Source organism: Macaca mulatta, chromosome 19 (assembly GCF_049350105.2).
Source record: "Macaca mulatta isolate MMU2019108-1 chromosome 19, T2T-MMU8v2.0, whole genome shotgun sequence".
In the NCBI taxonomy this organism is placed as follows: domain Eukaryota; kingdom Metazoa; phylum Chordata; class Mammalia; order Primates; family Cercopithecidae; genus Macaca; species Macaca mulatta.
This window is the reverse complement of record NC_133424.1, coordinates 1,364,245-1,388,382: the sequence shown is the minus strand read 5'-3', so window position 1 is coordinate 1,388,382 and position 24,138 is coordinate 1,364,245. Positions and strand designations below refer to the sequence as shown.

The following is a 24,138-nucleotide window of genomic DNA, read 5'->3' as shown; positions in this document are numbered from 1 at the left end:
CTACAGGCGCCCGCCACCTCGCCCGGCTATTTTTTTGTATTTTTTAGTAGAGACGGGGTTTCACCGTGTTAGCCGGGATCGTCTCTCGATCTCCTGACCTCGTGATCCGCCCATCTCGGCCTCCCAAAGTGCTGGGATTACAGGCTTGAGCCACCGCGCCCGGCCTGTTTTTTTTTTTTGAGACAGAGTCTTGCTCAGTCGCCCAGGCTGGAGTGCAGTGGTGCGATCTCAGCTCACTGCAAGCTCCGCCTCCCAGGTTCCCGCCATTCTCCTGCCTCAGCCTCCTGAGTAGCACACCCGGCTAATTTTTTGTATTTTTAGTAGAGACGGAGGCCGGGCGCGGTGGCTCACGCCTGTAATCCCTGCACTTTGGGAGGCCGAGGCGGGCGGATCACGAGGTCAGGAGATCGAGACCATCCTGGCTAACACGGTGAAACCCCGTCTCTACTAAAATACAAAAAATTAGCCGGGCGCGGTGGCGGGCGCCTGTAGTCCCAGCTACTCGGAGGCTGAGGCAGGAGAATGGCCAGAACCCGGGAGGCGGAGCTTGCAGTGAGCCGAGATGGTGCCACGGCACTCCAGCCTGGGCGACAGAGTGAAGACTCCGCCTCAAAAAAAAAAAAAAAAAAAAAAAAAAAAAGTAGAGACGGGGTTTCACCGTGTTAGCCAGGATGGTCTCGATCTCCTGACCTTGTGATCCACCCGTCTCGGCCTCCCAAAGTGCTGGGATTACAGGCGTGAGCTGCCAAGCCCGGCCGAGGGTCTGGTTTTAACATAGTCTGGCTTAGATGGCAGATGCCAGATTCAACAGCTGAGACCACTAAGGACCACTCAGCTGCGTGGCCTCCAGCCAGCCTCTGTGGGCCGGGGTTTTACTCCCATCAAACGGAGATGCTGTTCCCATGGGAACGGCTTTCTGGAGGCTCAGCCACACGAAACAATGCAGGGGTTCAACAGAAACCATGACAACCCCAGCCCGGGCAGCAGAGGGAGACCCCGTTTCTACCAAAAAGACAGAAATTAGCCGGGCGTGGTGGCGTGCACCCGTGGTCCCAGCTACTTGGGAGGCTGAGGCGGGAGGATCGCTGGAGCTGGGGAAGTTGAGGCTGCAGTGGACTGTGGTTGTGCCACCGCACTCTGGCCTGGGTGAGAGTGAGACCCTGTGTCAAAAACAAAAACAACAACAACACAAAACAGGCCAAGTAAGGTGGCTCCCGCCTGTAATCCCAGCACTTTGGGAGGCTGAGGGGCGGGTCACCTGAGGTCAGGAGTTTGGGACCAGCCTGGCCAACATGGGGAAACTTCATCTCTACTAAAAATACAAAAAAATTAGCCGGGTGTGGTGGCGGCGCCTGTGGTCCCAGCTACTCGGGAGGCTGAGGCAGGAGAATCGCTTGAGCCTGGGAGCGGAGGTTGCGAGACCGCACCACTGCACTCCCGCCTGGGCAACGGAACGAGACTCCGTCTCAAAAACCAACAAAAACAAAAACCAAAAAACACCATGGCCAAAACCACCAGCACCCACCAGCACCGGGTCTCCCGCCGTTCCCCGAGCCCTCCAATGCCCCCAGTGGTGGCTGCTCCCATTACTCCCCCGTCTTACAGATGGGGAAACCGAGGCCCAGCGAGGCAAAACCACATGTCCCGGCTCACACAGCTGGGAAGTGGCTCCGGTGAGCTTGAAATCGAGTGCCTGGCTCTAGTCTGTGCCTCTCCCCTCAGCCGCGCTGACATGGAAGGGCTGGGGTCTTGCTCTGGGGCCAACGGGAGTGGGGGCCTGGGGATCCGCCCCCCGGTCACCCCCTTACCTGCTGTGAATTCATCACCACCTCTGTCTTGCGCTCCTCCTTGGCTGGACTCGGGGCCGGGGCCCGGACCGGGCTCGGGGCCACTGCGTTCTCCTTGGCCGCGGCTGGGGCGGAGTCTCCATGCTCCAGCACCTCAATTTCCTTCTCCAACCTGGGGAGAGGGTGTACGTGAGGGTGACTCCTGTATCCCCACAGGGCTCTGGGCACCTTTTGTACGACAGCTCCCAAATTTCTTCTTTTTGAGACAGATTCTTGCTCTTGTTGCCCAGGCTGGAGTGCAATGGCTTGATCTTGGCTCACCGCAACCTCCACCTCCCGGGTTTAAGGGATTCTCCTGCCTCAGCCTCCCGAGTAGCTGGGATGACAGGCATGCACCACTACACCCGGCTAATCTTTTGTATTTTTAATAGAGATGGCGTTTCACTATGATGGCCAGGCTGGTCTTGAACTCCTGACCTCAGGTGATCTGCCCGCCTCGTCCTCCCAAAATGCTGGGATTACAGGCGTAGCCACCGCGCCTGGCCCAGCTCTCTGAATTCAAAGCTCCCAGGCAACCCCATGGTGTTCACGGTGGGGGAGACTGAGGCACGGAGTGCAAAAGCCTCACAGCCAGCAGGTAGCAGAGGCGGGATTCAAACCAGGGCTGGCTCCCCGTGTCCCCTGACCTCCGGCCTGTGCCGTTTATGTCACTATCTGTATCAAACGAACTCTTTCCCGCTCAAATTTGTGTATTTTAACAGGAAACTTTATCTCACCGGGAAACTGGAAAAACCATGTCACTTTCCAAGTGTTAGAAGATAACGGGACAAATAGATCCAGGAAAACAAAACCGGGATATGAAATCCCAGCCCCGGGCTTTGGCAAGGGCGGGCGGCACTCACAGCAGCTCAGCCCCAGCCCCAGGACAGGGCAGACGGAGGCTGAGTCCGTAGGTCTAACAAGGTGGGCTCGGGCTGGCGGGCTGGACACAGAGCCAGACCCGCGTCCCCCCCACACAAGAAGAGGGGTCCAGCCCACAGTCAGCCTGGAGGGCTTCCTGTAGGAGGTGTCTGGGCAGAGCCCGAGCTGGCAGAAGGTAGTGGAGACCCAGAGCAGCTCAGTTTCAGCACCTGAGAAGCGGGTTTCCCCGGGGAGGGGTGAAGCCGAGGCCTCTGAAAGCAAACTAGGCCTCAAGCCAGGTCTTCATCCTCCATCGAGGGGCCTGAGCCTGTGCCCACTAGGGCTGTGTGAAAAGAATCCCAATGTGCCCAGCCACCACGGCCAGTAACTCCCACTGCATTCGCCCAGGTGTCTGACCGTCCACCTCTCTGCAAACAGGGCCAGGCCCGTCTCAGCTCCACCTGTCTGAACATCCCGTTCAGCCCAGGGACACAGCTGGTGCTTAATGTTTGCTGGAATTAAGATGCACAGTGGGGCCGGTTGCAGTGGCTCACGCCTATAATCCCAGCACTTTGGGAGGCCGAGGCGGGCAGATCACCTAAGGTCGGGAGTTTGAGACCAGCCTGACCAACATGGAGAAACCCTGTTTCTACTAAAAATGCAAAATTAGCTGGGGGGTGGTGGTGGGCGCCTGTAGTCCCAGCTACTTGGGAGGCTGAGGCAGGAGAATCGCTTGAATCCAGGAAGCGGAGGCTGCAGTGAGCCGTGATCACGCCACTGCACTCCAGCCTTGGTGACAGAGCGAGACTCCATCTCAAAAAAAGAAAAAAAAAAAAAAAAGACACACCGTGGGTTTTTTGCCTCCCTGGTCCACAGGTGAGGAAACTGAGGCCCAGGGAGTCGGTAACACTCAGCTCATTCCAAGGCCCCAAACCCACCAGAACTGCCCCACCCTGTCCATACCTTCCATTTTTCTTTTTTCTTTTTTTTTTTTTAGATGGAGTCTCGCTCTATCTCCCAGGCTGCAGTGCAATGGCGAGATCTTGGCTCAAGGCAACCTCTGCCTCCCGGGTTCAAGTGATTCTCCTGCCTCAGCCTCCCGAGTAGCTGGGATTACAGGTGCGTGCCACCATGCCAGGCTAATTTTATATTTTTAGTAGAGACGGGGTTTCTCCAGGCTGGTCTCAAGCTCCTGATCTCAAGTGATCCTCCCGCCTCGGCTTCCCAAGTGCTGGGATTACAGGCGTGAGCCACTGTGCCCAGCCTGTCCATGCCTTTGAACGCCCTGCCAGGGAGGGAATTCCATCTCGAACACCCTCAACATGCTTTCTTCAAAGCGAATGGGCAGAACTGGGCAGGGAGGGGCCCCCACGGGGGTCAGAACCCAGCGTCCAGGCGGGGCCTGCGAGGTCCGAGTGACCCGGCCGGCCGGCCTCCCGCCTCTGGGCCCTTCCCTGGCCAGGGCAGACTCTGGAATCCTGGTTGTCACTTCCCTCCGCCCTGACCCTGCTGCCCCGAGCAGAGCCTGGGCCTCCTGCCCGCCGGAAACTCCAGGCCTTTGGTCCCAGCCCCCACAGGGATGGCCCCTTTCCCCATCCTGTCCCCATCCTGCCCCCGCCCGAGCTTCCTGCGGGCCCAGCTGCTCTGTGTCCCTGTTCGCACCGCGGGAGAGCTCGCCCGCCAGCTGGGCTGGCGCCAGGAAGCCCCCGGGGAGGCCAGTGCCGGCAACACCCAGCCCCAGGGACCCACCAGCTCCATCCCGAATCCCTCGCTGGCTCGAATGGGGGTGGCGGGAGGGGAAAGGGGTGACTCCCTGCCCGAGGTCACGCAGCCAGCCTCTGCCCCCAGCAAGCTGCCCCAGGCCCAGGTGGATGCCCCGGCCTGCCCCGGCCTGCGTCCCCCTCAAAGCACGTTGGGTCCTGGCCTGCCCCGTTCACACATCCCCCTCAAAGCACACTGACGACTCTTCCCATACCCTCCCGGGAGCCTGTGGTCCCCGAGGCCCCTTCGAGCCAGTCGCACCCACTGTGGCCCTCACCTGGACACCGAGTCCTCCAGCAGCCCCCGAGGCCCCGCCCAGCCCGGTCGCACCCACGCTGTGGCCCTCACCTGGACACCGAGTCCTCCAGCAGCCCCCGAGGCCCCGCCCAGCCCGGTCGCACCCACGCTGTGGCCCTCACCTGGACACCGAGTCCTCCAGCAGCCCCCGAGGCCCCGCCCAGCCCGGTCGCACCCACGCTGTGGCCCTCACCTGGACACCGAGTCCTCCAGCAGCCCCCGAGGCCCCGCCCAGCCCGGTCGCACCCACGCTGTGGCCCTCACCTGGACACCGAGTCCTCCAGCAGCCGTGTCTTCTGCTCATCCTCCTGCATCTGCCTCCTCAGGTCCTCGTCCCCCTCCGAGGCCGAGGACGGCGTCCCCTCCAGCAGCCAGCGCTCCCGCAGTGCCTTGGACTGGGCAGCAGGGGTCCAGGTCAGAGTCGGGGGCAGGACCAGGGTCAGGGTTGGGGTCGGGATTAAGATCGAGGTCAGGATCAGGGTCAGAATCAGGGTCGGGGTTGGGGTCAAGTCAGGGTCAGAGTCAGAACTGAGGTTGGGGTCAGGGTCAGGGTTGGCGTCGGGGTCAGGGTTGGGGTTGGGGTCAGGGTTGAGGTCAGGGTCAGGTTTGGGGTCAGGGTCAGGGTCAGGGTTTGGGTCAGGGTTGGGGTCGGGGTCAGGGTTGGGGTCAGGGTTGGGGTCGGGGTCAGGGTTGAGGTCAGGGTCAGGTTTGGGGTCAGGGTCAGGGTCAGGTTTGGGGTCAGGGTTGAGGTCAGGGTCAGGCTTGGAGTCGGGGTCAGGGTTGGGGTTGGGGTCAGGGTTGGGCAGGGGTCCGGGGCTGGGTCACCTCCGCCTCACTGCCGACCCTGCTCCCCAACCCTGGGTCCCGCCCGCGCTCCCCAACCCTGGGTCCCGCCCGCGCTCCCCAACCCTGGGTCCCGCCCGCGCTCCCTAACCCTGGGCCCTGCCCGTACCTTTAGATGCTGCAGCTGCCTCCGCTCGTCCTCCAGCTGCCGGCGCTTGTTCTCGATCTCCGCCTGCCGCTTCCGCTTCTCCTGTGGGGAGGGCCGGGTGGGGTCGGGGCTGAGCGTGGGGGCCCTGGAGATCCCCCAAACACCCGCGCCAGGCTCTGCCCAGCCCGACCCTGCTTCCTCCGTCCGTGGATCCGCGTGGCCCACCGGCTCCCAGGTGACAGCGGTTCGCACCACTGTACTCCAGCCCGGGGCCGCAGCGCGAGACCCTGTCTTGAAAACGAATGATTGGCCGGGCGCGGCGGCTCACGCCTGTCATCCTAACACTTTGGGAGGCCGAGGCGGGAGGATCACTTGAGTTCAGGAGATCGAGACCAGCCTGGCCAACATGGTAAAACCCCGTCTCTACTAAAAATACAAAAATTAGCCGGGCGCGGTGGCGGGTGCCTGTCATCCCAGCTACTCGAGAGGCTGAGGCAGGAGAATGACTTGAAGCTGGGAAACAGGCCACATCCCGGGAGGGTTGGGTCACGGAGAGGGTCTTCTGACCCCGAGGGGGCCTTCTTGGGCTGGAGACCACCAAGACGGCACCAGAGCACATCTGTGCTCCCCCCACCAAAGCTTATCTTCCTGCAGGACGAGGACAAGGCTCCAGGGAAGGCCAGGCTCAGTTTCCCCGTTGACCCATCAGGGAGAGGGAGGCCGGGGGTCCAGGAGCTATGGACTCAGGGGGTCTCCACTTTCATTCTCTGCGGGTCAGCAGGACTCAAGTTTCCCAAGCAAATAACTCACCACCCCCATGCCCTGGTTCCAGGTCCTAGGACAGGCCCAGGCCTGAGACCCCAGGTCCCCCAACCCCCCACCCCGACCACACTGTCTGCGGGGACTCACTGCGATGGCCTGCAGCCGCTCCTGCTGGGACGTGGTCTCTGCCACCAGGACCCTGTGGGAGGGAGATAAGGTCAAGCTCTGGTTCACTGAGCCCTGCCGCCCGTCAAACGTGGTTCAAATCCCAGCTCTGCCTCTTCCCCTAGGGGTAACCAGGGCAAGTGATTTCATCTCTGAACCCCAGTTTCCCCTTCTGTAAAGTGGGACCTTCCCTGTCCCCTCAGAGGCCAGGACAGGAGGGGACGAGGCTCTGCCTAGCGACCAGGAAGGGTTTGGGGAGACGGGGACACTGAGGCAGGGCCACCAAGGATGCACAGGCATTCACCAGGCATCAAAGGCCAGAGAAGCGTGTTTCAGGAAGAAGGAAGTGTATTACCTCCTGGCGCAGACCAGAAGACGGAGCGGGACAGTCCTCTCCGCACCCTCCTGCTCACCTAGACCTACTCTGCAGCCCCAGGAGGGCCAAACGGGGTGAAAGACCCACCAGCCCCACCTCCTAAGCCTGGGCTTGCAAAAGCCCAGAGAGGGAGATAAGCCTCCTGAGGACACACAGCAAAGAAGCCAAGTCCGGATTCAACCCGAGACTCGCTCTCATCCAATCGCTGTTGTTTGTTTTTTTGAGACAGAGTCTCGCTCTGTCGCCCAGGCTGGAGTGCAGAGGTGCGATCTCAGCTCACTGCAGCCTTCGCTTCCCAGGTTCAAGCGACTCTCCTGCCTCAGCCTCCTGGGTAGCTGGGATTACAGGCACCGGCCACCACGCCCAGCTAATTTCTGTTTTTTGTTTTTTTGAGACAGAGTCTCGCTCTGTCGCCCAGGCTGGAGAACAGTGGCATGATCCCCACTCACTGCAAACTCCGCTGCCTCCCAGGTTCCCGCCATTCTCCTGCCTCAGCCTCCCTAGAAACTGGGACTACAGGCGCCGCCACCACGCCCGGCTAATTTTTTTGTATTTTCAGTAGAGACAGGGTTTCACTGTGTTTGCCAGGATGGTCTTGATCTCTTGACCTCATGATCTGTCCGCCTCGGCCTCCCAAAGCGCTGGGATGACAGGCGTGACCCACCGCGCCCGGCCAGTTTTTGTTTTTTTAATAGAGACGGGGTTTCACCATGTTGGCCAGGCTGGTCTCGAACTCCTGACCTCAGGTGATCCACCTGCCTGGGCCTCCCAAAGTGCTGAGATTACAGGCATGAGCCACCCTGCCGGGCCCAATCATTGTCTTTTGACAAGAGCCCACCCAGTGCTGCTGTAGCCTTACCTCCCAGGGCTGGTATGCGGTAGGCACTTAACAAATATCAGGGGCAGCTGAGGCAGGCAAATCACTTGAGGTCAGGAGTTCAAGACCAGCCTGGCCAACATGGTGAAACCCCGTCTCTACCAGGAAATACAAAAATTAGCTGGGCATGGAGGCTGAGGCACAAGAATTGCTCCCAGCTACCCAGGAGGCTGAGGTGGGAGAATTGCTTGAACCTGGGAGGTTGAGGCTGCAGTGAGCCAAAATCACGCCACTGCACTCCAGCCTGGGTAACAGAGTTAGACCCTGTCACAAATCAAAACAAAACCAGAACCACGGCTGCTCACGCCTGTAATTTTAGCACTTTGGGAGGCCAAGGTGGGAGGATTTCTGCAGCCCAGGAGTTTGCGACCAGCCTAGGCAATCTGGTAAGACCCCATCTCTACCAAAAATAAAAAAAGTAAATTAACCAGGTGTGGCGGTGTGCGCCTGTAGTCCCAGCTACTTGGGAGGCTAAGGCGGGAGGATCGCTTGAGCCTGGGAGGTCCAGGGGGCAGTGAGCTGTGACCCCACCACTGTACTCCAGCCTGGGCGGCAGCACGAGACTCTGTCTCAAAAAATGAATTAATGAATTGCCGGGTACGGTGGCTAACACTTGTAATCCCAACACTTTGGGAGGCTGAGGCGGGCGGATCACCTGAGGTCAGGAGTTCTAGACCAGCCAGGCCAACATGGTGAAATCCCGTGTCTACTAAAAATACAAAAATTAGCCGGGCGTGGTGGCGGGCGCCTGTAGTCCCAGGTATTCGGAGGCCGAGACAGGAGAATCGCTTGAACCCGGGGAATGGAGGTTGGAGTGAGCCGAGATAGCGCCACTGCACTCCAGCCTGGGCGACAGAGCGAGACTCTGCCTCAAACAAACGAACGAAATGAATGAATGAATACCAGTGCTGCCGGATACGCCTGAAGGGACAGGGCTTCCTGCCTCAAAGATACAGGGCCCTTTGCGGTGTGGGAAGGAGATCCAGGAACCGAAGCCCTGGCCACCTCCACCAGGCACCCACCACACGCTCACTCGCCCCGGAAGGAACCGAGGAATTCCGTGGTTCTCTGACCTCCCCACAGCAACCTCACCCTGCAGCTCCAAAACCTGAAGCACAATCCCCCCTCACCCCTCTGCAGGCCCGCGGTCTACACCCCGAGTTCCGGGTACCCTGCCCCCCTGCTTTCTCGCTTCCCCTCCCACCTGCCAGAAGAGGAGCTTTGCCACCCAACCCCTCCCGTCCCTGGTCTGTGGGCCCTCGGAAAGCTCCAAAAGTAGTTTTGGAAAGCTTCCCTCGAAAGCTCCTCGGAAAGTAGTAGGTGCTTAGTAAAATGCAAGGAGCAGGCCGGGCGCGGTGGCTCACGCCTGTAATCCCAGCACTTCAGGAGGCCGAGGCAGGTGGATCACCTGAGGTCAGAAGTTCAAGACCAGCCTGGCCAGCATGGTGAAACCCTGCCTCTACCAAAAATATAAAAATTAGCTGAGCGTGATGGCAGGCACCTGTAAAACGAGCTACTCGGCCGGGCGCGGTGGCTCACGCCTGTAATCCCAGCACTTTGGGAGGCCAAGGCAGGCGGATCACGAGGTCAGGAGATCGAGACCATCCTGGCTAACACGGTGAAACCCCGTCTCTACTAAAAATACAAAAAATTAGCCGGGCGAGGTGGCGGGCGCCTGTAGTCCCAGCTACTTGGGAGGCTGAGGCAGGAGAATGGCGGGAACCCGGGAGGCGGAGCTTGCAGTGAGCTGAGATCCGGCCACAGCACTCCAGCCTGCGCGACAGAGCGAGACTCCGTCTCAAAAAAAAAAAACAGCTACTTGAGCTAAGGCAGGAGAACTGATTGAACCTAGGAGGCAGCTGCAGTGAGCAGAGATCACGCCAGTGTACTCCAGCCAGGGCAACAAAACGAGACTCCACCGAAAGCAAAACAACGACGACAACAAAAACGCAAGCAGCACCGAAGCCGTAGACTGGGGCTGAGCTCAGCCTTGACTGCCAGCGACCCTCAGGCTTCCAGAGCTGGTGCAGTGGGGCAGGGAGAGGACGGCAGGGGTTGGCGGTGGGTGTCCCAGACTCAAGTAGGGGATTTCTGGAGAATCAGCCCCATGTCCCGAGCAATGCCAGGGCTCTGGGCAGCATCCACAGCGGGAGGCCCGGGCTGACGGGCAGGGACTGGAGGGAACCAGGGGTGCAGGGGTGGGAGACAGGTTCCCCCAGTCCCCCGTCTTATCTTCCCAGAGACTGAAATTACAGCCCGCCCTTTGTGCCCGCCGCCACCCACAGCCCTCTCAGCCTGGTGTCAGGGCCCAGAGCCAGCCCTGCCTCCGAAGAGCCCCCATGCCTCTCTGGGCCTCAGTTTCCCCATCCGCACAAACACGGAGGCACAGATACCTGCAGCTCCAAAGCCTCCTATGGCGTCCCCCTTGTGCTGCCGTCCCCTCCCCCTGTTCAGCAGAGAAAATGAAACTGCACAGAGCACTAGCTCACCACCCAGCCCCGGCCCGGGAGGCTGCTCCAGGTCAAGACCTCCCTGGAGCCCGAGGCGCCCCGCCTGCCCACCCCACTCGGGTTCGGTTTCCTGGCCCTGCTGAGGCCTGTGAAGTTGTCCGGCTCCCATGCCCCAGAGGCGACCCCACTGGCTCCTCCCTTCCTGGCAGGTGACACCTACCCTTCCCAGTGCCTCCCAGGGGCCCAGGAGCATGAGCTGCGCCCTCTCTGGCTTCCCCTTCTCCCTCCTCAGGGAGGCTGGGTTCAGCTGCGTCCACTGGGTGGGGTTCAGGAAAGGCTTGATCCAGCTTTCTGGCTTGGGGTCCTTCCTGAACGGCCAGATCAGCTGGAGTTCTGGGTCAGTCCCACATGAACGGGTGAAGCAGGCAGTGAACCCTCCACTGTGCGTTCCCCTGAGGCCCGGGCCCTCGCTTCCTGCCCACCCCACATTCCCCACCCTAGCCCAGGCATCCAGTGTTCCCTGACAACCCCCTGCCCCCTCACAGCTCCCTCTCCACCCGCCAGCCAGAGGCAGCTTCTCAAAAAGAGAATCAGACCCTAGACCAGGTGTGGTGGTTCAAGCCTGTAATCCCAGCACTTTGGGAGGCTGAGGCAGGTGGATCACGAAGTCAGGAGATCGAGACCCTCCTGGCCAACATGGTGAAACCCCGTCTCTACTAAAAATACAAAAAATTAGCCGGGCATGGTGGCAGGCGCCTGTAGTCCCATCTACTCAGGAGGCTGAGGCAGGAGAATGGCGTGAACCCGGGAGGCGGAGCTTGAAATGAGCCAGGATCGTGCCACTGCACTCCAGCCCGGGCGACAGAGCGAGACTCCGTCTCAAAAAATAAATAAAATAAAATAAAAATAAATAAATAAATTTTTTTTTTTTTTTTTTTTTGAGACGGAGTCTCGCTCTGTCGCCCGGACTGGAGTGCAGTGGCGCGATCTCGGCTCACTGCAAGCTCCGCCTCCCGGGTTCACGCCATTCTCCTGCCTCAGCCTCCAGAGTAGCTGGGACTACAGGCGCCCGCCACCACGCCCGGCTAATTTCTTTTTGTATTTTTAGTAGAGACGGGGTTTCACCGTGTTAGCCAGGATGGTCTCGATCTCCTGACCTCGTGATCCGCCCGCCTCGGCCTCCCAAAGTGCTGGGATTACAGGCTTGAGCCACCGCGCCTGGCCAAATAAATATTTTTTAAAATGGGCCAGGCATGGTGGCTTACACCTGGAATCGAGCACTTGGGGAGGTCAAGGTGGGTGGATCACCTGAAGTTGGGAGTTCGAGACCAGCGTGACCAACACGGAGAAACCCCGTCTCTACTAAAAATACAAAATTAGCAGGGCGTGGTGACAGGCACCTGTAATCCCAGCTACTCAGGAGGCCAAGGCAGGAGAATCGCTTGAACCCGGGAGGCGGAGGTTGCGGTGAGCCGAGATCACTCCATTGCACTCCAGCCTGGGCAACACAAGAGAAACTCCGTCTCAAAAAACAAAACAAAAAAATTTTTAAAAATTTTTGAAAAGAAGGCCAGGTACGATGGCTCATGCCTGTAATCCTAGCACTTCGGGAGGCCAAGGTGGGTGGGTCACTTGAGGTCAGGAGTTCGAGACCAGCCTGGCCAACATGGCAAAACTCTGTCTCTACTAAAAATACAAAAATTAGCTGGGGGTGGGGGCGCGTGCTCGTAATCTCAGCTACTTCGGAGGCTGAGGCAGGAGAATTCCTTGAACCCAGGAGGCAGACGTTGCAGTCAGCCGAGATCACGCCAGTGCACTCCAGCCTGTTCATCAGAGTGAAACCCTATCTTAAAATAATAATGATAATCAGTCAGACCCTGTCCCTCTCCTGCTCTAGAAGCTCCTTGGCTCCCACCAGCCCTTGAAGGAACCCCCAGGTCGGCCCCTTCACTTCCCCCTTGGTCGGTCTATTCCTGCAGGGTCCCCCCGGCTGTGCACAAGCCCCTCTACCCCAGGGTCTCTCACACACGGTTCCCCCTGCCCGGCACCCTCTTCCCGTGGCTGTAAGCCACGTCCAGGGAGGGCACGGGCACAGACTGGAACAACCGACCAACCCCGGGCCACCCCACAGTCCTGGTTTCCAGCTGTCAGCGGGCTCGGGGCCAACCCGGAGGGAGCAGAGCTGGGGCAGGAGGGCTGCAAAACGGCGGGACCCCTGGGTCCCAGGATCAGGCTGGACGCCGCCTGCCCAGGGCCTGTCCCCATCCGTCCCCATCCGGCAAGCAGGTGGCCGCTCGGACCAGACCCGGGGACAGAGTGTGGCTGTGTGGCCGCCTCCCAGGCTGGAGACAAGGCGGTAGTGTCTGTCCTCGGGCAGCTTGTCCCTGCCGGGCCGGCCAGGGCGGGGAATGTCAGGCGGGCGGGCAGGGGACGCGCGGGAAGCAGCCTCAGGGCGCAGGCCCCTCCCCAGGAGGCACAGGATGCGCCCCCCTCGCCCCTCCCCAGGCCCAGGCGCTCCCCTGGCTCCTCCCCAGGCCCGGACACCTCCCTCGTTCCTCCCGCCTCCCCGGGCCCGGGCGCCCTCACCCCCCCACAGAACACGCAGGATGCGCCCCCCTCGCCCCTTCCCAGGCCCGGGCGCCCCCCTCGCCCCTCCCCAGGCCCGGGCGCCCCCCTCGCCCCTTCCCAGAACACGCAGGATGCGCCCCCCTCGCCCCTCCCCAGGCCCGGGCGCCGCCGCCCCGGGTGATGGATGGCGGGGCCCGCGGGAGGCGGTCGCCGTGGCAACCGCGCGGTCCCCATGGCAACGCCGAGGCCCGGCGCGCGGGGGTGGGGCCGGCGCAGCATCTCCCGCCCCCGCCCCTTGGGGGGGTTGGGGGGGGCCGAGGCTTCGGGCCTGGGGCGGCCTAGAGGGGCGGGAGGGGTCGGGCATTTCTCCCCCGCGCTGCGGCTGGGGGAGGGGAGAGGGGTCCCGTCTGGGCGTCCGGGGGGCGCCCGCCCAGGAAGGGGCTTCCATCCGGGAGGGGTGTGGACCCGCCCCCGACGCCGGGTAGCCAAGGTCAGGTCGGCAGAACGCTCCACGTCACAGATCCGAAAAATCACGCGAAATAGGGCCACGACTCACGGATCAAAACGGCCACAAACCGAGAACGCCTCCCCCGGCGCTCACTCCCTCCTGCGGCCCAGTTCACAGATGGGGAAACTGAGGAAACGGCCACAAACCGAGAACGCCTCCCCCAGCACTCACTCCCTCCTGCGGCCGGGTCCGCCCCATTTCACCGACGGGGAAACTGAGGCCGAGCAGGGCGGTGTGCAGATGGCCTTCGCCAGGCGTTCATCCTCCTGCGGGCGGGGCCCGCCAGGCGCGGGGGAGTCTCGTTCCCGTTTGATCAGCGAGGCCGGGACCAGGACCCCGGAGCAGGGGCTTCCCGGGCTCCCCTGGGCTCCCGGAGGGAAGCAGAGGTCAGATCACAAAAGGTCTTACATGCTGGGCGGAGGAGCTGAGTCCGGGGCAAAGGCGTGGAAAGGCTCGGGGCGGCGGCGGTCCTGGTGCTGCTGGGGGTCCCGGGGCAGGTGCTGGGTCTCGGAGCCTCCCTGGCTCCCGGCAGCCGCGCAGAGCCCCTGGAGCGCCACACCCCCCGCCCGACGCCCACCCTGGCGCGCACAGGCCTCCCGTCCGCGCGATGCTTTTTACGGCGCGTGGCGGTGTGGGCGGCTCGGGGCCCGGCGAGGGCGTCGTCTGGAGCGCGTGAGATAATCCGGCTCCAGGAGATGAGCTACTGAGGCCCAAACCGCACGAGAGAGCCCCGCAGAGGCCTCCGCGGTGCGGGGCGTTGGTGCTGGAGGGGTCCAGAGAGGTTACGCAATGGCCAAGGTCACCCAGCGAGCAGGGCGGGCCCCGTCCGGGGCGGGAGGGGCGTGTGTGGGATGGGGGCGTCGCACTTGTCCTTCCCGAACCCAGCCCGGGCAGCTCCAGCCAGAACGAGGGGGTCCCTGCCCAGGCAGGCGCCGAGCCCAGCGCCGGGAACATTCCTGCTGCTAATTGAAAGGAAAGAGCTGACGGTGACCTTGGCCATGGTGGGGGGTGGGGGAGTCACGCGGGGCTGCGAGGTGTGGGGTGAGGGGGGAGCAGGGCGGCCCCTTCCCCCACTGGGCAGGGGATGGAGTTCGGGGAGTCTGGACCTCAGCTGCTTCCCAGCTCAGGTGATACTCGGTCCTCAGAGCCTGTGTCTGCCCTGAGTACTGGGCGCCCCCGGCCCTGCTTCCTCCACCACCCTGCCCTGCTCCAAGCCCTAGTGTCAGCCCCTCACCCTTCAATAGCTCCCAGCTTCCCCTTTCCCTTCTCCACTGCCAAGATCAGATCCAGCACAGCCACCTCCTCCAGGCAGCCTTCCACGAAGGAACCTCCTCCCAGCCCTCCCAGGACACAGCACGGAGACCACCCCTGTCTCTGGGACACCAAGAACCCTAAATGGGTTAAGGCAGAGATGCATCACCCGGTGGGGAGAGAAGACGGAGGTCAAAGCAGGCCACAGACGTACAGAAGCAGACCTGTTGCCTATTAACCTGGGGTAGGAAGGGAGAAAAGCTGGACCCTGCCCGGGCCCTCACAGGAAGATGGGGCAGTGAGGCGTGAACTGGGCCTTCCCTGGCTTTCTGCAGGGTCTCAGGGCAAACCCTGCTGCAGGGGCCCCATGGTCCTTCCCCACCCGACAGCACTGCAGCCACACTGCTGAGACACCCCACAGAGCTCCCACCACAGGGCCCCTGCGCTGGCTGCACCCCGGCCTGGTGCAGTCACCCAGACCTCCACAGACCTCACGCCCAAGGCCTTTCTGCAGACGTCACCTCCTCATTTAGGCCTCTTCCGGCCTAATTTTCAGCCCCGAGCACCCCCTGCAGCCATCTCCACCCGGACCACTTTTCTTATCTTTTTCTTTTTTTTGAGATGGACCTCTCTCTGTCGCCCAGGCTGGAGTGCGGTGGCACGATCTCGGCTCACTGCAACCTCCGCCTCCTGGGTTCAAGTGATTCTCCTGCCTCAGCCTCTTGAGTAGCTGGGATTACAGGAGCCCACCACCACGCCCAGCTAATTTTTGTATTTTTAGTAGAGACATGGTTTCACCATGTTGGCCAGGCTGGTCTTGAACTCCTGACCTCAGGTGATTCACCCGCCTCAGCCTCCCAAAGTGCTGGGATTACAGGTGTGATCTTGTCTTCCCACCAGGACAGCAACTGTGCCATTTTGTCCCTGCCACATCCCTGGGACCAGGCATACAGTAGGTGCTCAATAAATGCTCGCTGCCCCAGGGAGTCAATGAGGGTCTTTCCATCTTCAGAGGAAGCCCCCAGCCCCCTCTTCTCACACTCCCGCCACTCCCAGGGCCACCTGTCATCTGATCACTTCCTCTTCTTTTTAAAGAAACTGACTGTCACGACTTACATTTCTGTAAAGCAGGACCCGGACTCCTCAGTGTGAACGGAGCAGAAGCTCCAACCACCTCGGGGGGGAACCACAGATTCACAGATAAACCAACCCGGGTGTCCATCCACAGATGCTCTGGTAAACGCAACGTGGCTGTCCACACACTTGAACACAACTCAGCCGTGAACAGGAGCGAGGCTCTGACCCAGGCCACGGCGCAGATGCACCTTGAGGACGTCACACTCAGTGAGAGACGCCAGACACACAAGGCCACGCAGTGTGTGATCCCATGTCTATGGAATGTCCAGGACCTGCTGATCCAGAGACAGGAAGGGGATTGGCTCCCTGGGGGCCGGGGAAGGGAATGGGAGGGGACACGTAATGGGGACAGGGCTTGTTTTGGGGGTGATGAAAGCGTTCTAAAATTGCAGTGAAAGATACACAACCCTGCTGGGCGTGGTGGCTCACACTGGAATCCCAGCACTTTGGGAGGCCAAGGCAGGTGGATCACAAGGTCAAGAGATCGAGACTATCCTGGCCAATATGGTGAAACCCCGTCTCTACTAAAAATACAAAAATTAGCTGAGCATGGTGGCACGTGCACCTGTAATCTCAGCTACTCAGGAGGCTGAGGCAGGAGAATGGCTTGAACCCGGGAGGTGGAGGTTGCAGTGAGCCAGGATGACACCACTGCACTCCAGCCTGGGTGACACAGAGAGACTCCATCTCAAAAAAAAAAAAAAAAAAAGAAAGATATACAACCCTGCAGCGTACTAAAAACGACTGAGCTGTACACTAAACAGCCAGACTGTGTGGCACGTAAATTATATTTTAATAAAGCTGTTAAGAATTATATACATAGAGACATGTGTATACATATCTGTGTGCGTGTGTAATGGGAACGCCAGCCTTCTCAACAAGGGCCAGGCCAAGGCAGGGACTGGGGTCCTTCCCAACCCCCATGGGGCGTTGAAGCCCCTGCTGGTCCTGCCCTGAGACTTTCCATGGTTGGAAGCATTTGAATACAAACTGATGAGGACATCAGCTTCTTGCTCCCTGATGGAGTTACTGAAGCACCCCAGGCCTCCGTCCCACCCTGGCCTCCAGGGTCCCGCATCACTGCCTCCATTGCCCACAGCCTCTGCCCACCCAGGCGGGGCTCCCAGGCCTGGCCCCGTCCCACCACCAGTGTTGACCATGCAGTGCCTCCCGCTCAGCAGGCCTCACTTTGGTCCTAATCTAAGTCTTTTTTTTTTTTTTTTTTTTGAGAGAGAGAGTCTTGCTCTGTCACCCAGGCTGCAGTGTAATGGCACAATCTTGGCTCACTGCAACCTCTGCCTCCTGGGTTCAAGCGATTCCCCTGCCTCAGCCTCCCAAGTAGCTGGGACTACAGGCGCCCACTACCACGCCCGGCTAATTTTTGTTATTTTTAGTAGAGACAGGGTTTCACCATGTTGGCCAGGCTGGTCTCCAACCCCTGACCTCAAGTGATCCACCTGCCTCGGCCTCCCAAAGTCCTGGGATTACAGGTGTGAGCCACCGCAATTGGCCCTAATTTAAGTCTTGCCCATCCCAAGGCCTGCTCCTCTGGCTGGCTCCCCTTTCCTCTCCCCACCCAGTCCAGGCTCTGTCCCGGTGACCGGCTCTGACTGTCCCTGAATTCCTGTTTAAAACCCTGGGGCAGGAGACGGCCACTCTGGCCTGATTTTACACTCCTCAGACACCAAGACGTCCACTCAGCCATCCTCCCAGAGGGCCCCCTCCATCCCCTCATGTATCCAGGGTCCAGGCCACCTCTCCCTGGCCAGGGTGCCCTGTCCCTGTGGGCATCGCTGACCACACACAGTTCTGAAATCCTGTGTTCGCCCTCCTAGACACGGGGTCCTGCCCCCTCTGCCTCTGCCATTTCTCTCCATGCGGCCCCGGTGGCCACAATCAAGGCTTGGCCATGACTTGCTCCTCCCTGGTCTTACCCCTCAGCTGCCAGAATCTTTTTTTGATGACCAGGTCAGCCATTGCTCCTCCCCTGCCCACACACTATCCATGACTCCCCATCCTGGCACTCAAGGCCCAGCAGGAACAAACACCGGTCAGCCATTGCTCCTCCCCTGCCCACACACTATCCATGACTCCCCATCCTGGCACTCAAGGCCCAGCAGGAACAAACACCGAAGAATATTCTCTTCTTCCAACACTTTCCCACCTCTAGTCCCTCCACAAGGTGCACCCTTCTGCCGGCCTGGATGAACCCTGAAACATCCTTCTCAGAAAAGGTTCACGGACTGGATCAGGAAGCCCTTCTCACACGTCAGGGAAGACCCTCTATGGCCTTCCAGACCCTTCTGATCCTGCACAGCATGAGGATGGTGAGGAGGGAGCATTTGTTCGATAAACAAATGACGGGTTTCCTAGATCAAGAAAGGATGAGAAGAAACAGGGGCCCACACTCAGAAAAAAGTGATACAATTTTTTTTTTTTTTTTTTTTTTTGAGACAGTCTCGCTCTGTCGCCCAGGCTGGAGTGCAATGGTGCAATCTTGGCTCACCAAAATCTCTGCCTCCCGGGTTGAAGCAATTCTCCTGCCTTGGCCTCCCGAGTAGCTGGGACTACAGGCGCCTGCCACCACACCCGGCTAATTTTTTGTATTTTTAGTAGAGACGGGGTTTCACCATGTTAGCCAAGATGGTCTCGATCTCCTGACCTTGTGATCCTCCCACCTCAGCCTCCCAAAGAGCTGGCATTACAGGCATGAGCCACCGCACCCGGCCGAGATGAAGCTTTTAAAGAACATCAGGTTGGCTGCAGTGGCTCACACGTGTGTAATCACAGCACTCTGGGAGGCTGAGGTGGGAGAATTGCTTAAGCCCAGGAGTTTGAGACCAGCCTGGGCAACACAGGGAGACCCTATCTCTACAAAAACAAAACAAAATAATTAGCTGGGTGTGGTGGTGGCACCTGTAGTCCCAGCTACTCAAGATGCTGGGTGCAGGATCACGTGAGCCCGGGATGTTGAGGCTGCAGTGAGCTATGATCACACCTCTGCACTCCAGCCTGGGGGACACAGGGAGACTCAGTCTAATAAAAAGAAGGCCAGGCGCAGTGGCTCACGCCTGTAATCCCAGCAGTTTGGGAGGCTGAGGCTGGCAGATCACAAGGTCAGAAGATCAAGACTATCCTGGCTAACACGGTGAAATCCTATCTCTACTAAAAACACACAAAAAAAATGAGCCGGGAGTGGTGGCGGGCGCCTGTATTCCCAGCTACTCGGGAGGCTGAGGCAGGAGAATGGCGTGAACCCAGGAGGCAGAGCTTGCAGTGAGCCGAGATCACGCCACTGTACTCCAGCCTGGGCGACAGAGCGAGACTCCGTATCAAAAAAAAAAAAAAAAAAAAAAAAGAAGAAGGCCGGGTGCGGTGGCTCACACATTTAATCCCAGCACTTTGGGAGGCTGAGGAGGGCATATCATGAGGTGAGGAGATTGAGACCATCCTGGCTAACACAGTGAAACCCCATCTCTACTAAAAATACAAAAGTTAGCTGGGCATCGTGGTGCACGCCTGTAGTCTCAGCTACTCAGGAGGCTGAGGCAGGAGAATCACTTGAACCAGGGAGGCAGACATTGCAGTGAGCTGAGATCGCGCCACTGCACTCCAGCCTAGGCGACAGAGTGAGACGCTGTCTCAAAAATGAAAGAAAGAGAGAGAGAGAGACAAAGAAAGAATGAAAGAAAGAAAAGAAAGAAAGAAGGAAAGAAAAGGAAGGAAAGAAGGAAGGAAGGAACGAACGAACGAACATAGGCTGGGCACGGTGGCTCGTGCCTGTAATCCCAGCACTTTGTGAGGCCGAGGCAGACAGATCACTTGAGGCCAGGAGTTCGAGGCCAGCCCGGCCAACATGGCGAAATCCCGTCTCTACTAAGAAACATACAAAAAATTAGCCAGGCGTGGTGGCGCATGCCTGGAGTCCCAGCCACTTGAGAGGCTGAGGCATGAGAATCGTGTGAACCCAGGAGGCGGAGGTTGTAATGAGCCAAGATAGCACCACTGTGCTCCAGCCTGGGTGACAGTGAGACTCCGTCTCAAACAAACAAACAAAAAGAACATAAGCCCATTTTCAAGCTTCAAAATCCGAGGCCCTTGAGGACGAACCTGGCTAATGGGGTAGAGGCAGAGACGCCCCCACTACGTGGTGCTCAGAGGGTCCAGGCCCATAAGCACCTGCCCCTCCTCTAACCCTGCCTCCCCCAAGAATGGCAGTCACGTCCCCATTCGCCAGATGAGAATAGTGAGGCCCAGAGGAGAGAGACATGCCAGGGCGCGACGGGGAGTCGGGACACCCCATCTCCACACTCCTCTCCCAAATCACAGAACGGTGTGGGTGGGCACAGAAGCAGGGCAGATGCCCCAGGAGCCAAGACCACTGACAAGGCCAACGTCTGTGTTTCTCAGTAAACACACCACGAACGAAAGCCGACACCAGGATGTCTGATATCCAGAACCACGCCCCACAAGACCACAACCCCCAGACACGGGTACCCAAAACCCTCCCTCATCCCCGACCTCGGCGGCTTAGAGGGAGCACGCTCGGACCACCCAGCAGCGAACTCCCATCCACGCCTCTGCAGCTGTGTGTCCTTACACGTGCCACTGGACCGCCCGGTACCTCAGTTTCCCTCTCGCACAGGGCTTCCGTAAGGATCAAGGGAGTGGCTGTGCACGGTGCCTCACACTTGTAATCCCAGCATTTTGGGAGGCCCAGGTGGGCGGATCACCTGAGGTCAGGAGTTTGAGACCCACCTGCCCAACATGGCAAAACCTCATCTCTACTAAAAATACAGAGGTTAGCTGGGCGTGTTAGCGGGAGCCTGTAGTCCCAGCTACTCAGGAGGCTGAGTCAGGAGAATCGCTCGAACCCAGGAAGTGGAGGTTGCAGTGAGCTGAGATCGCACCACTGCACTTCAGCCTGGTCGACAGAAAGAGACTCTGTCTCAAAAAAAAAAAAAAAAGGCGTCGTGGCTCAAGCCTGTAATCCCAGCACTTTGGGAGGCCGAGACAGGTGGATCACAAGGTCAGGAGATCGAGACCATCCTGGCGAACACGGTGAAACCCCGTCTCTACTAAAAAATACAAAAAAACTAGCCGGGCGCGGTGGCGGGCGCCTGTAATCCCAGCTACTCGGGAGGCTGAGGCAGGAGAATGGCGTGAACCCGGGAGGCGGAGCTTGCAGTGAGCCGAGATCGCGCCGCTCACTCCAGCCTGGGCGACAGAGCGAGACTCCGTCTCAAAAAAAAGGATCAAGGGTCAAGGGAGCTTTCACACATAAAGCACTCGGGACAGGGCCGCGGAAAAAGCAAGTGCCGGCCGGGCGCGTGGCTCACGTCTGTCATCCCAGCACTTTGGGGAGGCCCAGGCGGGCGGGTCACTTAGGTCAGGAGTTCAAGACCGTCCTGGGCAACATGGTGAAACCCTGCCTCTACTAAAAATACAAAAATTAGCCGGGCGTGGTGGTGGGCGCCTGTCGTCATGGCTACTCGGGAGGCTGAGGCAGGAGAATTGCTTGAACCCAGGAGGCGGAGGTTGCAGTGACTGGAGATCCTACCGCTGCACTCCAGCGTGGACAACAGAGAGATACTCTGTCTCCAAAAGAAAAAAAAAAAGCATCAAAGGAATTCACACGTCGAGCACTCAGAACAGAGCTGTGGAAAAGGCAGGTACCCACTTAATGGTTGCTGAGTGAATAAATTACATAAATTATGCCTACACTTCTCAAACCGCCTTTCTGTGCAATGACGCGCACCTGTCGTCCCAGCTACTTGGGAGGCTGAGGCCGGGAAGTCCCTTGAGGCCAGGAGTTCCAGACCGGCCTGGGCAACATGGAAAAAAAGAAAGAAACCACCTTCCCAAGTTCCACTGCCTCCCGGACAGCATCTGTCTATTCCTTGCCTTCAAAGCCACTGAAATTTAAATCAGATCACCTTGTTTTAGAAAGAAACATTATACTGTGATCAAGACTGAGCAAACCAGAACCAGAAGCCACGTCCATAAACAAGAGAACACGGAGGAAGAAACAGATACAATGAAAATAAAAGCTTGCTGTTAAATTCAATTATCACTAGATACTGTTACCTTTTAACAGGCTCTGCCTCTCAATCAAAAGGGGGATTAGCAAGTCTGAAGGAGCGTTAAGGACCCTGTTAGCACCCAACACGGAGAGTTTCCTCTTGAAAATTTCCAGGTCTGCGAGCAGGGAGGAGTCTGGGTCGGTCTTGACCATCTGTCCAGGCCCAAGTCTGTTCTCCCCATCCTGGAGGTTTGAGCCTTGCCTTTACCCAGGACGGGGCTGTGGGTGCTGGAGAATGGCTGCTCCAAGCCCAATTATCTTTATTTTACCAGCCAGACCATGTGTCACTCAGGGGCCACACAAACCCTCCCAGACCACAGAGATTCTCCCCAACTCCTTCCCGGACGGTCTCCTCACCCCAGCACCCTGGCAGCGGTTAGCAACCCGCTAGTTTTCCTTAAACCCTCACTTTAACAAAAAATTATTTAACCTGTTCTTGAATGACATTTACAATTCTTTAAATTCTTAAATTCATTTGTGAAACTTTCCAGCGAGACAGGCACCACCATAAACCACAGCCAGCTCCCGTGTCTTCGACTGGAAAATCTGTGGAAACGGGAGGAGGCAAGCGACCACGTTCTAGCGGACGGGGCCTTCGTGCCTGAAGCCCGCTCGGGAGAAGAACGAAGGGGCAGGTGTCCAAGACGGGCCAGCACCAGATGGGCCTGTCCCCACCCATTGTCAGCCCGGGAACCGGGGAGAAAGGCGTCCTCGCATGGCGGCTCACAGCCGGTTAATGCTGGGTGCCTGTCCCATATGTGTGTCCCCGAAAGCAGTGATGACCCAATGGGGACCTGTGGGCCACCTCTGACGCAGGACGGAGAAGTCGTGGGGCAGAGCAGGAGGCACCGAGCCCCCCACCACCAGGTGCTGTGTGACTGGGGGGGGTGAGGGGGGCAGCAGCTCCTTTCTAGGCCTCAGTATCCCCCGTGGGAAAAGGAAGGGGTGGCAGGAAGGAAACAATGGGCCCGACTCGGAGTGTTCCGTGACCCCCCTCCTCTGGGTGGGAGAGCTCCGTAGTCCTCCTAGGCAGCCCCTTCCCCACAGCCACACCCTGCCCAGGCCTGGCTGTCGGAGGCCCAGAGGCTCCCCCGGGGCCTGGAGAGCAGGGCAGATAAACAAGGCTGTGGGGTGGGGGTGTGGACCAGGCAAGCCTGGGCCCTGGCTCCCCTGAGCCCCTGGCTGAGCTCCCGGGGCGGGGTGACTGGGAGCGGGGTCAGGCCTTTGTCTGGGTTTTCAAAAGCGGAGGACACTGGGTGTCTCGCTTTCCCAGGGAGGGAGGGAGGCAGCGGCCCCCACCCAGCCGCGGGCGTGGCGGGTCAGGGGTGAGTCCCCCGGGGAAAGTTGGCGGCTTAGAAAACACGCCCAGTGGGAAGGGCAGGGGGCCACAGGCGGCCTCCAGATCCGGTCTTCTGTCCTCGGGCTGGGGTGGGGACCCGGGCCCCAGCAGGGCAGCTGGCCCCCCTGTCCTGAAGTGGGCAGGTGGGTGACACCAGGAGGCGCCTCCTGGCCCCTGCCCGTGCAGTGCCCACCTGTGGGAGTGAGGGGCAGGGGGGCACCCGAGCACCGGGAGGAGGGGACCGGTCCCCGAAATGACCATGCGCCCTCGCTTGGTACCTGCTGTGCAAAGGAACCCTCCACTGCCCAGCACTCCCGACCCCACACAGGCGCAGGCATGCGGGGGTCCAGGGATCCCAGCCCGGGGCCAGCCCACTCGTGGAGCTACACCATTGGAGCCCCAGCTCCGAGACACTTCCCCGACAGGGCATCCGACCCAGGCGCCCCGCTGGAAAGCGCCGGTTCCTCTCCCCTCTCACATCCCGGAGACCCGGGAAGCCCAGGGCAGCCCCTCTCCCGCCAGCGGTAACAACTCGGGACCTGGGCAGTGGCGGGGGGCTCGGGACACCCCTGGAGGCCTTTGGGAAGGGCGGGGGTGGGGGAGCACCGGCCCGCGCGCGCGTCCAGGGCGCCAGGAGCGGTGCGCTCAGGCTGGGGCGGGGGAAGGGTGCGTGAGCGCGAGGCCGGACCGCTGCAATCCGGGGAGGGGTCGCTCCATCTCCCCGGGGCCACCCACAGGTGGCCGAGAGCCGAGGCTCGCCCTGGAGACGCGGGCGGGGCGCGGGCGGAGACTCGAGCCTCCCCCTCCCCGAGTCCTGGACTGGCCCGAGCCGCCGCTGCTCGGGTCCCCACGCGCCGGTGGGTGGGCAGCCGGGGTCGGGGAGCGGGGAGGCCTCCCGGCAGGCGCGGCCCAGCCCGAGTCTCTTCCCGGCTGAGCTGCGGCCCCAG

General features: G+C 59.9%; 1 protein-coding gene across 18 annotated transcripts in view; it reads right to left on the bottom strand.

The window, feature by feature from the left end:
- PALM (paralemmin) overlaps positions 1–24,138 on the bottom strand; it is a 168,303-nt gene that overhangs the window by 16,009 nt on the left and 128,156 nt on the right. For 7 of the 18 annotated variants that reach the window (XM_077978811.1, XM_077978813.1, XM_077978814.1 and 4 more), the window contains 4 exons: positions 6,586–6,637; positions 5,698–5,778; positions 5,010–5,140; positions 1,809–1,959 (listed from right to left, as the gene is read on the bottom strand). In XM_077978811.1, the coding sequence (XP_077834937.1) occupies positions 1,809–1,959; positions 5,010–5,140; positions 5,698–5,778; positions 6,586–6,637 (415 nt within the window). Of the gene's footprint in view, positions 1–1,808; positions 1,960–5,009; positions 5,141–5,697; positions 5,779–6,585; positions 6,638–10,526; positions 10,700–11,614; positions 11,805–13,430; positions 13,940–15,749; positions 16,042–21,857; positions 21,928–24,138 lie in introns of those variants that run through there. The other 11 variants (XM_077978809.1, XM_077978810.1, XM_028839484.2 and 8 more) reach the window with 8 other exon arrangements.